The 14,003-nt window shown below is 36.8% G+C and overlaps 1 protein-coding gene across 1 annotated transcript in view; it reads left to right on the forward strand.

The window, feature by feature from the left end:
- Nucleotides 1-8,664: 8,664 nt before the first annotated feature.
- EFCAB3 (EF-hand calcium binding domain 3) overlaps nucleotides 8,665-14,003 on the forward strand; it is a 38,000-nt gene continuing 32,661 nt past the window's right edge. The window contains exon 1 of the mRNA XM_007456743.1: nucleotides 8,665-8,713. Coding sequence (XP_007456805.1) covers nucleotides 8,668-8,713 — 46 coding nt within the window. The 5' untranslated portion in view covers nucleotides 8,665-8,667. The remainder of the gene's footprint in view (nucleotides 8,714-14,003) is intronic.

Below are 14,003 nucleotides of genomic sequence, written 5' to 3' on the forward strand. Positions count from 1 at the left end.
TTTACAATGTTGCATTAGTTTCTACTGTAGAGCGAAGTGAATCAGCTATATGTATTCATATATCCCCTCTCTTTTGGATTTCCTTCCCATTTAGGTCACCAAGAGCACTGAGTAGAGTTCCCTGTGCTATACAGCAGGTTCTCATTAGTTATGTATTTTATACATATTGGTGTATATATGTCAATCCCAATCTCCCAATTTATCCCACCCCTCCTTTCCCCCCTTGGTGTCCATGCATTTGTTCTCTATGTCTATGTCTCTATTTCTACCTTGCAAACAGGTTCATCTGTACTATTTTTCTAGATTCCACATATATGAGTCAACATATGATATTTGTTTTTCTCTTTCTGGCTTACTTCACTCTGTATGATAGTCTCTAGGTTCATCCACATCTCTACAAATAACCCAATTGGTTCCTTTTTATGGATGAGTAATATTCCATTGTGTATATGTACCACATCTTCTTTATCCATTCATCTGTCGATGGGCATTTATGTTGCTTCCGTGACCTGGCTATTGTAAAGAGTGCTGCAGTGAACATTGGGGTGCATGTGTCTTTTTGAATTATGGTTTTCTCAGGATATACGCCCAGTAGTGGGATTGCTGGCTCATTTGGTAATTCTATTTTTAGTTTTTTAAGGAACCTCCCTACTGTTCTACATAGTGGCTGTATCAATTTACATTCCCAACAACAGTGCAAGAGGGTTCCCTTTTCTCCACACCCTCTCCAACATTTATTGTTTGTAGATTTTTTGATGATGGCCATTCTGACCAACGTGAGGTGATACCTCATTGTAGTTTCAATTTGCATTTCTCTAGTAATTGGTGATGTTGGGCATCTTTTCATGAGCTTCTTGGCCAACTGTATGTCTTCTTTGGAGAAATGTCTACTTAGGTCTTCCACCCATTTTTGATTGGGTTCTTTGTTTTTTTGATATTGAGCTGCATGAGCTATTTGTATATTTTGGAGATTAATCCCTTGTCCGTTGAAAATATTTGCAAAACTATTTAAAAAATAACACTAAGACATTATTTGCCTTTATCACCTTCATTCACTCACAAATATACAGTAGCATTTTTCATAAGCTACATGACATACCCCCCACCCATGATATATCTGAAAAAGCTATTAAAATATTTCTTTTCCAACTACATAACTCTGTGACCATATCACAGTAAATCAAATTCAGAAACAGACTGAGAATGCCAGCTGTCTTCTATTAAGCCAAACATTAAAGAGATTTGCAAAAATGTAAAACAATGCTGTCTTAGCTTGGGCTATTATTACCAAAATACTGTAAAGTGGGTGGCTTGTAAATGACAGAAATTTATTTTTCACAGTTCCGGAGACTAGAAGTCAGAGATCAGGGTGCTAGAATGGTTGAGTTCTGGTGAAAGTCCTCTTCTGGGTTGCAGATTGCCAACTTCTCATATCATCACATGGCAGAGAGCAGCAGGCAGCAAGCTCTCTTCTGACTCATAAGGCGCTAATCCCACTCATGAGGGCTCCATCCTCAAGATCTCATCTAATCCTAGTACCTCTCAAAGGCCCACCTCCTAATACCATCATATTGGGAATAGGATTTTATTGGGGGGATGGGGGGACACAAATATTCAGTCAATAGCACTACCTTTCCCACTAAACTTTTTGGGAAATTTATTTATATTTTTCATTTTCAATTGATATATGTTTTTCATTAAAAAGTATGTTACCATATACTGGATCTATTATTACTATTTTTAAATGAATTATTATTTTTTATTCCTCAGTTTTATTATCTAATAGGGTAATTATCCATAGTTGCAACTCTTGGAGGTCCTTAAAATTTTTCAAGAATATAAAGAGGTCCTGAGACCAAAATATTTGAGAACCTTTGCTCTCTGGATTATTTGTTGTCACTACTGTGTTTCTAGCTGCCTGCTAGATACTTCTCCCTTCATATCTCACCACCACCTGAAACTTCTTTTGCAGGGGAAGGGTGAACTTTTTCTTAAATATCAGATGCACACAGTTGAGTTAATCAGACTCATCAGTATGGCACACTATCACCATTGGTCCATGCAAGGACCCTTTGTGTTTTATTTTATTACAGTAAGTCCCCTACATACGAACAATTTCCATTCCAAGAGCGCATTTGTAAGTCCAATTTGTTCGTAAGTCCAACAAAGTTAGCCTAGGTACCCAACTAACACAATCGGCTGTATAGTACTGTACTGTAATAGGTTTATAATACTTTTCACACAAATAATACATAAAAAACAAACACAAAAACTAAAGAAAACATTTTTATTCTTACAGTACAGTACCTTGCAAAGTACAGTACAGTACCAGTCACATCACTGCTGCTTTTACACTTGCTTCCAGACATCCTAGGCTTGTAATAAAGATACTATACTACTGTACTCTATACCCTACTGTAAAGTACACAAAGGCACAACCACTTGTAGAGGATGCACACATGCGACAATGTACACCAGACACGTAAACTAACTTATATGATTGGACATGCGAACGCACATTTGCTACTTGAAGGTTCATATTTAGAGGACTTACTGTATTTTTCCTCTTTACCTCCTATTTCCACTCCTATTTCCTTTCCCCCATCATAAGTCCATTCTCTATTATATCTAATATTTGTCCTTCCAACCTACCTTCCTCATGTTTATTTAGATATACACATATCCCTTTAAACATTCAGTGTGTGTGGTATTTAATTAAAGGGTATTGTGCTATAAAAGTCCTATTTCTTTTTTTCACTCAACATTATTTTTAATAGCTTTATGGAGATATAGTTCACATACCAGACAACCCATTCACTAAAAGTGTACGATTCAATGGTTTTTAATATTCACAGATATGTGCAATTATCACCACAGTCATTCTCAAACATCTTCATCACCTGAAAAAGAAGCACTGTACACTTTAGCTTTCACTCCCTATCCTCCCACCCCTAAGCAATCATTCATCTACATTCTTTGTCTATAGATTTGCCTTTTCTGGACATTTCATATAAATGGAATCATAAAATATGTGGTCTTTTGTGACTGGCTTCTTTCACTTAGCATGTTTTCAAAATTCATCCATGTTGTAGCATGTATCAGTACTTCTTTCCTTTTAATGGCCAAATAATATTCTGTTGTATGGATATATCTCATTTCATTTATCCACTTGTCAGTTGATGGATATTAGGATTGTTTCCACCTTTGGGCTATTATGAATAATGCTGCTATAAACATTTGTGTGCAACTTTTCATGTAGGCATATTTCATTTCTCTTGGGTATATACCTAGGAGTGAAATTGCTGGGTCATAAGGTAACTCTACATTTAACCATTTGAGGAACTGTCAGACTGTTTTCCAAAGTGGCTGCATCATTTTGCATTCCCACCAGCAATGTATAAAGGTCCTCCACTCCCACATCAACACTTGTTACTATCTGACTTTTTGATTCTAGCCATCCTAGTGGATGTGAATCAACACTATATTTTTTAGACTTACCCATGTTTCTATAAATCAATCTAATTCTGGCTGCTGCATAATAATCCCTTCAATACAATGACCATAATTTACCTAGTCACTGCCCCAGTAATGAACACTAGATTTGCCAACGCTTCATTTTCTTGTTCTTTACTACTTCTACTAACTATATAATTTTACCTTTCACATTTAGGTCTTTAATTCATCTTTATACCACCTCTGCATATGGTAAGACAGGGATCCCGCTTGGTTTTTTTTTTCCACATAGCAAACAAATTTCCCAACACTGAACTGATTTGTCATACTATCATGTATAGACGAAACCCAGCAACTCTCCAATATCTAGGGACTCTTGGGTAGGTTAAGGGAGACATATATTTCTCCTACTCACCAATGGTTCTGACTTTCTACTTTGAATTCTATGGTTTGCATTCCTCTACTATGCTGTTGTCCTTTTTTTATTCTGTTACTCCCCTGGATGCTGCCTAATTCCGTCATTTCTCAACTAAAGCCTGGGTTGATAGCTTATTTTACTGCAACTGCTTAAAATTAAATAATAGATGTCCTTATTCTCATAGATTCTGCCACTATTCCTACTTTAGGGGAATTTTCATTTTTGTTTCTGTTCTTCAAGTTCCAGCCTCCCATTTTGTTGCTGAGGAGGAAACATTAGAAATATATTCAGAGTTTTGGAGAGAGGAAGGGAGAAAGAGATGTATGCTGTTAGTCTTGAAACAAGAGTGTGTGACATTTTATAGACCAAAAAAATTACTTCTTTATCAGAATTCTTGAAGGTGCCACCCAGGGTTCCTTCCTGCCCCTTCTCTTACTGGGTGGCATCATGGAAGAAACATTCAGAAACTTGTCTCGCAGCTGCTCTTCTTCTAGCCTACTCTTTAGTCTTTTCTCCCGCAAGTGCTATTCTGTCCTAGATACAGTACTTAAATCTCTGGGTTTCTCATTCATTCACATTAAGTTCTCAGGTGTCAACCACTCTCTTCCTATTTTTTCTGGTCCTGTTCCCCTCCACCTCCCCATCAGTGTCCTCCAGTACTCAGACTGATCCCCCTTAGTGCTCTTCCTTAGGTCAAACTTATACTATCTCCCAACAGATTGTTAAGTCATTAAAGGAAGGGATCCCATGTGCTAGGCTCTATGCAAAGTACCAAGATGAATGAGTCACATCCCTTGTCCTCAAAGAGCTTATGGTCCAACAGAAGAGATAGGCACATAAAATAATTTTGATATAATGTGAAAAATCTATGCAGAAGGTGCTAAAGGAGCGTTTAGTCAAGACTGGGGTTTCCTGGAGAAGACCCTAAGCTGAACAAGTGTGAGAAGATCATTCTAGTCAGAGAAGCATACTCTATCCTCAGTGGTGACAAACATGCCATCTCAAATGGGTTGATTCTCAAGAAAAACCTGTCAGAACAAAAAAACAGAGCAAGTCCTTCTCTCCCTATTCCAACTCTGAGCATTTGCCACCGAAGTCTCTTCATATCTTTTCTTAAAATGTCATAGATCTGAGTTTGGAAAAGATGCTGCCAGACTCAAGCCCTGGTTCTTTGTGTAATATCCCTTTCCCATGTATCACCTTTGAAGTGTAATACCTTGAAACACAGAAAAGAAACACTGCATTAAAGAAGTTGAGATAGTTCTGTCATTGATTTACCCTTTTTTCCATCATACTCACCTGAGAGAAAAATTAATCCAATTCCAAAGCAAACCAGTATATTGTATCTAGTTCTTCTAACTCATGGAAGAAGTTCCAGCCTGCCATGTTATTTTAATAATTGCATAACTTTTATCTGCTTTTATGAGTTTTTATATGACTTATATGACAGAAGTGTATCTGATTCAAAATGTTTTATAGAACATGGGAACGTTAAAGTGCGTTCAGTAATGGAGGGCCTGAAGAAGTTTAAATGTGAGTAGAAATTTTTTATATAATATAAAATTGATAATTTGATGCTATGCACTTATTTTTATATTTAAATTCTTTTTAAAAACACATATTTTATATGTGTTTTCTTGGTTATAAAATTAATACCTATTCATTACAGAAAATTTCTATATTCACAAAATGAAAGAATGAAAAAAATTTGAATAATCCTTACTTTTATCACCAGTGATAATCTGTAATTTCATCACCCCAAATTTTTTTCCTTATGCATACACAATTTTTGTACATTTAGCTTTAAAGTCCCACTTGCAATGTACTTTCCCATTTTCTTATTAATATTAAAATCTTACCTGTTGTTAAGTATGTCTAATGACCTAAAATTTCTTTTTTGGATGCTTCTAAAATTTAATACATAATCTCAGTACTTTTTGTTTACAGGCTTCTTATCACATTTATGTCTAAAATAATTCTCCCAGGGCCAGAATACTATGTTGTGTACTTACATAGAAAAGAATGGAAGGTTTGAAAATTATAATGTGAAATTGATCAGTAGAGGCAACTAAAACTTGTCTTCTGCCCTCTTTCCCCCAACACACACACAACCTCAGTCTGTACATCATTCTTAAGTAATTTTAATTTGCTCTCTGCACCAGTGTTTTCCAGTGAGTATGATAAAAAAAAAAATTGATGTGTCTCTGAAAGCCTGATTGTGTTTCAAAAAGAAGAATTTAAAAATATCTTAAGGTACTTTGTGCAAGTATCTACAAAATGAATCTTGGTAAGAGAAAATAAATTTAAATTCTGGGTACCCACACTTAACCTTTCAAGTAAGTGCTGTTTTATTTTATTATTTGTAAAAGGAAAAAGATCTCATTGAATAGGTCCATTCTATCTCATCTACTGCTGCTTCTGTTGCTGGTGCCAGAAAACTTTCAGAAATGTCTCTTTGGTAGGCTTTAACCTCAGCATTTAAAACCATGCTGCTGAATTTAGGGATACTGGAAGTAATCCTCCGCGGTCATGTGTAAGATCTGAGTTCATTAATAAGCGTTTACTGAGTACCCAACCACTGTAAAAAAAGAAAGTTCAAAGATGAAAAAGAGGCAAGCAAAGTTCCTGCTTTTCAGCAAGGCTTAGTTTTTGATTACATAGTATATGCTCAATAAATACTTATTGATTGACTATTAGAGGTTCTAGTTTCCTGCTTTCACATAATTAAACATTCACTAACCCAAGCAGCTGTACTGAGGTCATTCTTGAGATAACCTTCCCAATCCAGGCCACTCAGAAGAAACAGTTATGTGAGTCCTAAGTGAGTCACTCAAATCAGAATCAATTGTTAAAAAACCATTTACAAAGCTGAGAAAGCACAACTTCACAGTCTTGCCTGCTTACCTTTCCATCACTCTTCTTTCTCCTCTCCATTTCTTCTTTTTCCCTATTTTTCTTAACTTTTCCATGTCTCTGTTAATAGATTATTTTTCTTTCACTCCTGCTTCCCTGGTTTTCCTAGTGGTGTTGCTTTTTTGTTTGTTTCTTTTCCTTCCAGTCTCTATCAAACATATACATTTCACATGCCCACCCTGCTCACCCTCTTGCCTTCATCACTGTAAAAGCCCCATTCCACTTGCTGACATCAAAATATATTTTATTCTGTGAAATCTACAGTGCATTAAAGAAAATTAGACATTTAAAAGTATGTTTCATAATTTTAGAAATTACAAACAGTAGTGTCTATTCCACAAACTCACCAAATAATACTCAATTTCCACTTATTAAGTTTTCTGTGTAGATATAGGTATTAAGGAAATAGATTTTATTTCTGAATACTATATTGACTTTTTTGTGCATTCAAATATGTACTACTGTGATTTAAGTTTTCACACTCAAATTTCAGATGACTAGACAGTTTATAGACAGTAACATTTTTCACACAAAAATCTTTTTCCCCAGTTCCTATTTCACCATTTCTGTTTTTCTAAGGAATAAAGGTAGGTTTCAGTTGCCTGGGCACAAACATGAAAATGACACATTTATATGAACAACTTCAAGACCTGCTAATATTTATGTCATTTGATGGTGAACATTCAAAATTCCACTCTGACCTTCAATTGTGCTTGGGTTGTGGGGTTCTACATGAAAATTTTTTAAATCACACTCATTAGGAAGATAGAGAAACTCTACTACATAGTTAGAAAAAAAAATACTGTATAAAAATTAAGTCTGCTTCTTGTCAGGAACAGATTTCTTCCAAGTCACATTCCCAACCAGAGTTGGGCAGGGTGGTGCCCCATACAATATCCAAAAATGGCATAGGATGCCTTTAGCAAACTAATGTCTAGGCAGGGAGAAGAGCCGAGCAATAAAGAAGAAAAGAATGAGAGAATGAGAGAGAGAATGGGGTAGGGGAGGAAGGAGGAAGAAGAAATAAAAGGAGTTTGATCAGTTTTTCTTAATTCTACACATTATGTGTTTTATATTAATATTACTGTCTCCCCTCCCATAAAGAAAATATATGTACTTTATGTGTACTGCTTTCTGCATGATATATTGCCCTGTACCACCTTCACAGCCTAAAGTTACCACAGAATTTCCAGGTTTCCATAACCTGCCACTGACATTTCCTGATATTAAAACAGTACATTATTGGCTTTATCTAACCAAACTAAACCAAACCTAGGTAACTGAGCAATTTTTTTTCTGAGAGTTAATCTCACGTTTAGAAAACCAAACTACCCCATGTTTTGAGAAAAGAGTTGAATTAGTACTTTTAAGGTATTTGTTTGGCTGTTGTTTTTCTGGCTGCGGGATGGAGTGGACTGAGGGGAGGAGATTCTACAGTTAATATTATGACATATATTGTACCCACACATTTCACAGGAGAATTCACTAGAAAGAAATATCTGTATCATTAAAAGGTATGTAATTAGTCAACAGTTCATAACCAATGCACTAATGAAAATTAAATGGGTAGCAGAGCATCCTGCTCTTGAGTCAACAGGTTTCCAAAGTTACTTCACTTCCTCACATCCTAAAAGATGATAAATGAATGCTCTTGACTTCAATGCTGACTCTATAATGCTTTTCAAAAAAATTTTTTTGGATACAGTAAGGCACGAAAAGAAGCAATTTTAATTAAGGTGTATATCAGATATAACTAACATTTTCTTCAGTTTCCCACTCATCTGAGGAAAAATTAATATAAAATTACATCCTCCTATTCTACTTTTCATAACTTAAGAAATTTATATAATTTTGACTCTGAATCTTGTCTTTAACCAAAAGGAATGGTGCCTCTACAGAAGTTGATGAAAATCACAAATGATACTAAAGGTGAGTGAAACCTGATGTGAAGACATTGTAATGATGGGGTTTAATACTTTGACTCATATTTCTTAATCCCATAGTTATTTTCCCTAATTGTTTTATCAGTTACTACCCTCTATCTACTTGTTGACATGTGTTTGAACACCATTATCTCTCCGATTGTTTCTCTGAGTTCCTTTTGCCTTTCTAGTACACATCATGCTGCATCACATGTGATTATTAGGTATTTCATATTGTTTTCCAATGGTTTCAACTGTGATGAATTGTTTTCATCTCTATTGTAACCTATTTGGTGCAATTTACAGTGCAGTTATACAAAGCAGTTGTTCCTAACTCTGCCACTAAAGAAATTAATTCAACTCATTGAGCTTTAGTGTCCTTATCAATAAAATGAAAAAAGTGAATTAGATGATCTGTCGGTTCTCTTTCAGCTTTAAAATTCTAGGGCTAACGTTTGTGGTTGAAAGGTCTTCACTGTCAAGAAAGTGAAAAAACAACCCACAGCATAGGAGAAAATATTTGTAAATGATATATCTGTTAAGGGTCTAGTATCCAAAACATATAAAGAAACCTTGTTAACTCAACAAGAAAAAGACAAGTAACCCAATTTTAATAATGGGCAAACGATCTAAATAGAAATTTCTCAAAAGAAGATATAAAAATGACTAGTAAGCACATAAAAAGATGTTCAGTACTATTAATCATTAGAGAAATGAAAATCAAAACCATGAGATATTACTTCACACCCACTAGGACAATTATAATTTGAAAAAGACAGTAACAAATGTTGATAAGGATATGGAGAAATTGGAGTCCTCATGCAGTGCTGGTGGGAATATAAAATGGTGCAGCTGCTGTGGGAAAGAGTTTGGTAGTCCCCAAAATGTGAAACATAGTTACCATATGACCAAGCAATTCCACTCCTGGGGATATACCAAAGAGAAATGAAAACATATGTCCCCATAAGAACTTATACAAAAATGTTCATAGCAGCATGATTCATAATAGTCAAAAAGCAAAGACAATCCAAATGTCTATCAAATGATGAATGGATAAACAAAATATGGTATACCCATACAATGGACTATTATTCAGCCATAAAAAGGAATGAAGTACTGATACATGCCGCAACATAGATGCATTTTGAAAACATTATGCTAAGAGGAAGAAGCCAAACACAAAAGGCTACAAATTGCATAATTCTACTTTTATTAAATGTCCAGAATAGGCAAAGTCGTACAGTCAAAAGATAGATTAGTGGTTGCCAGGAGACAGCCACTGTGGGAAGGGAGAATGGGGAGTAGCAGCTAGTGGGTACAGGGTTTGTTTTTGGGTGATGGAACTGTTCTGGAATTAGATCGTGGTAATGGTTATACAACTTTGTAAATATACTAAAAACCACTGAATTGTACACTTTCAAAAGTGTGAATTTTATGTTATGTGAATTATATTTTAATTTTTTTAATTGCAGGACTGACCCAAAAACATATCTGCTAAAAAAAACAAAAGAAAAGCACAAGGACTCAGAATCCATGCCCGTTTGCTTGTCAAGCTCTATGAGTGGAAATAATAAACAACAGGCTGGCCCCAAACTTAAGTCCTAACCCCAAAGCACCTTCCATCTATCGAGTGCACCAAGCTGTGGAACCCAGCTTATGTCCTGGGACCATCAGCCCTACAGATAAGTATCATACCAGTCCACCAATTCTAAACTACCTAGGATATGCCAACCAGTAAATTAAGTGAAATCAGCCCTTCATCCCATTTGGTTCTGAATAGATGAGTATTGATGTAGCTAAATTATAATACATACCTACTCCCCAGGATAGTTTAGTTCCTTATGTATTCCACCCTATTAATTTTGATGATTTCTGTCACCACTATTCACTCACAGATTATAGAAACATGAATTTGGATGAACTTGTCCCACTTCCCTGTCAGCTACTTTAGGGTAGGCATACCATCTTTTTTTTTTTTTCGAGGTATAGTTGATTTACAATATTATATTAGTTTCAAGTGCACAGCACAGTGATTCAAATTTTTTATAGATTATACTCCATTTATAGTTATTATAAAGTATTGGCTATATTCCGTGTGCTGTATAATGTATCCTTATTTATTTTATACATAGTAGTTTGTACCTCTTAATCCCCTACACAGACATGCCATCTTGTAAGTCTTTTTGTTCTCTATACCTGCAGTTAGTAGGTGTCTGCTGAAGCAATGAAGGGATGCGTGTATCCATTCACTTAACAATCATAGTCTACCGTGTGCCAAGTATTATTGTACATGCTTGGGACAAAGCTCACTACTCTCGTGGAGCTTACTTTCTAGTGAAGAGATATACACAATAAACAAATAATAGTATGACAGAGATTACAGAGAAAATAAAGCAAAGAAAATGAGTATAGGGGATACTGTAAGTGGAGGAAGTTAATCAAGAAAAGACTCACTGATAAAGGGCATTTAAGCAAAAAGCTAAGGAGACCAGGGAGCAGAAATCTGGAGCAAGAGCACTCCACGCAGAGGGAAGAGCAAGTGCAAAAGCCCTTATACAAGAGCATGCTCATAATATCTGAGAAAGAGTGAAGAGGCCACTGTGGCTGAACAGAGTGAGCGAGGGCAATGTAGGAAGAGATAAGGTCATAGAGGTAGGGGACGGGACCACCACGTTGAGCCACATACGCTATGCACTGTACAATTCCAGGATGGTGCAATGAGATGTTCCTTTTGGGGGCAGGGGGTGGTGCAGGTGTCGGGAGTAGCTGATCATATAAACCCTGAAGGCTATTGTAAAGATTGGGTTTTTTTCCTGAGTAACACAGGAAAATGAGGATTTGAACAGAGATAGGACATGATCTGACTTAAGGTTTTAAAAGGACTGTCCTGGTTCCTGTGTAGAAGAGACTTGGCAGGGGTGAATACAGCAAGAGCAGAAGCAGGCGGACCAGTTAGGAGGTCTTTGCAGTAACCCAGAGCAGGAAGTAGAGGTGGAGGTGGTGAGAGTGGTTGAGTTACATATATATTTTGAAGATGGAATCAACAGTATTTCCTGATAGATATCCCAGGGCTGAGAACATAATAGGACTAAAAATGTACTTACGAAATGGATGAATTGGATTAGGTGTAGAACACAAAAGAGGATTGAAGCATATTCCAAGCGTTTTGGCTTCAACAGAGGTTGGAGCATAGGCCTGGAAAGATGGAATTATCATTTCCTGAGATGAACAGATGAATGAATAAGAGACTGGTTAAATGCTATTATATTTATTGCACTAGTGAAGAAACTAAATGAAATCCATATGGATTCAAATATTATATAAAGAGGAGATATTAAAAATCCGAGTATTTAGTGATCTGCAGAACATGGGTTAAGCAACCTATTATTATAACTTGCTATTAAGTTGATGCTAGGAAAATTTTCTGACATTCTGGATTGACTCTCAAGAAAAAAATCAATGAGGATGAGCAAGTGGTTGCCACATATTTCTCTATCTTTTCCTCTTATTGCCTCTATATGTGATTTTGTAAGCCTTCTCACATCCTTGCTTTCCCTGACTTGGTTGGGTGGTATGCGAGTAAAGGTTTTTTGCTGTACATTTACATAGTTGCTGCTCCAAAACCCATCCATGTTGGTGTACACTAAATTTAAAAATTATAACTAGTTGGTTTGCATGCATAATAACTTAAATGGTATTGTGTAAAGAGGAGTAAGCCTTCTTTTTTTAAATTTATTTATTTATTTATTTTTGACTGCACTGGGTCTTATTGCAGCACATGGGACCTTAGTTGTGGCATGCAGACTTCTTAGTTGCAGCATGTGGACTTCTTAGTTGAAGCATGTGGACTCTTAGTTGTGGCATGCAGACTCTTAATTGCAGCATGCATGCAGGATCTCATTCCCCGACCAGGGATTGAACTCAGGCCCCCTGCATTGGGAGCATGAAGTCTGACCCACTGGACCACCAGGGAAGTCCCAGGAGTAAGCCTTCTAATTTCAGCAAATATCTCCATCATTAATCTAGACTAGTCAGGAGGGAGTAAGAGAGGAGCTGGGGCTCATCAGGATTAGGCCAACCCAGAGAATTTTGCCTAATGGTGAAGCACAAAATCTCTGCCCCAAAAGGAAGGAACATCTTGCCTTTCCCTAGTCATTCATTGACTACCTATGTTCAATGGACAGAGCCAATGTTGGGAAAATAGAATATTAAGCTTCTGACCTCAAGGTAGGTCACACTTAGTGAAAGCAAAAGAGCCAGGGTGAGAAGTGAAGGGCATCTGCCTGTAAAGCCTGATTCGCCTACAGAGGCAGCATCTCTAAGAGGGAGGTAGCTACTTTTATTCCCCCTGAAAAATCCAGTTCCCATTGCTCTGGTAACTGAAGTAACTGGTGAGATTCTCTTCTCCTTAAGGCTCATATATCTTTAACTATACAGGATGAATTAGGCATTACCCTGAAATGTTAGGTTTTCAGAGTCCACAAATTATAAATCACATTGAGACACAACCTTTTCCCATAAAGCCCCTTTCTCCTTTGGTGAACAGTACTACATAGGAAGAAGCCTAATACTAGATATTCTCCCTCATCTAATAGTTACTTCCTTTTTATTCTTCATAAAATCAGAAGGGAATATGAGCCTAGGCAATTCTTAGATTGACATGGTTGAATTAATTCCTATTGAAAACAGCTATATTTATGCAACATCCCTACTTAAATATCTTCAGAATTCCCCAGTGCTAATGCTAAAGTCTAGACTCCCTTAGCTTAACAATCAACATGTATATGTAGACACAAAAACCACGTTAAGGGCTTACCTGGTGGTGCAGTGGTTGAGAATCTGCCTGCCAATGCAGGGGACACGGGTTTGAGCCCTGCCCGGGTAGGATCCCACATGCCGCCGAGCAGCTAAGCCCATGCGCCACAACTACTGAGCCTGAGCTCTAGAGCCCGCAAGCCACAACTACTGAGCCCACGTGCCACAACCACTGAAGCCTGCGCACCTAGAGCCCATGCTCCGCAGCAAGAGAAGCCACAACAGTGAGAAGCCCACACACCACAACAAAGAGTAGCCCCTGCTCACTGCAACTAGAGAGAGCCTGCGTGCAGCAACGAAGACCCAACACAGCCAATAAATAAATAAATAAATAAGTTTATTTTAAAAAAAAACATGTTAAATGAGTGACATGCTGGGTATAAGAGACTAGAAAAAATGAGTGAGACTGTGGTAATCAGGAAACCTTGGGTTCCAGTTAAAAGGGTGACAGTTTTTCTGCTCCTGCCAATTATTGCTAAGCA

This window comes from Lipotes vexillifer, unplaced genomic scaffold (genome assembly GCF_000442215.2).
Source record: "Lipotes vexillifer unplaced genomic scaffold, Lipotes_vexillifer_v1.1 scaffold299, whole genome shotgun sequence".
Classification (NCBI taxonomy): Eukaryota; Metazoa; Chordata; class Mammalia; order Artiodactyla; family Lipotidae; genus Lipotes; species Lipotes vexillifer.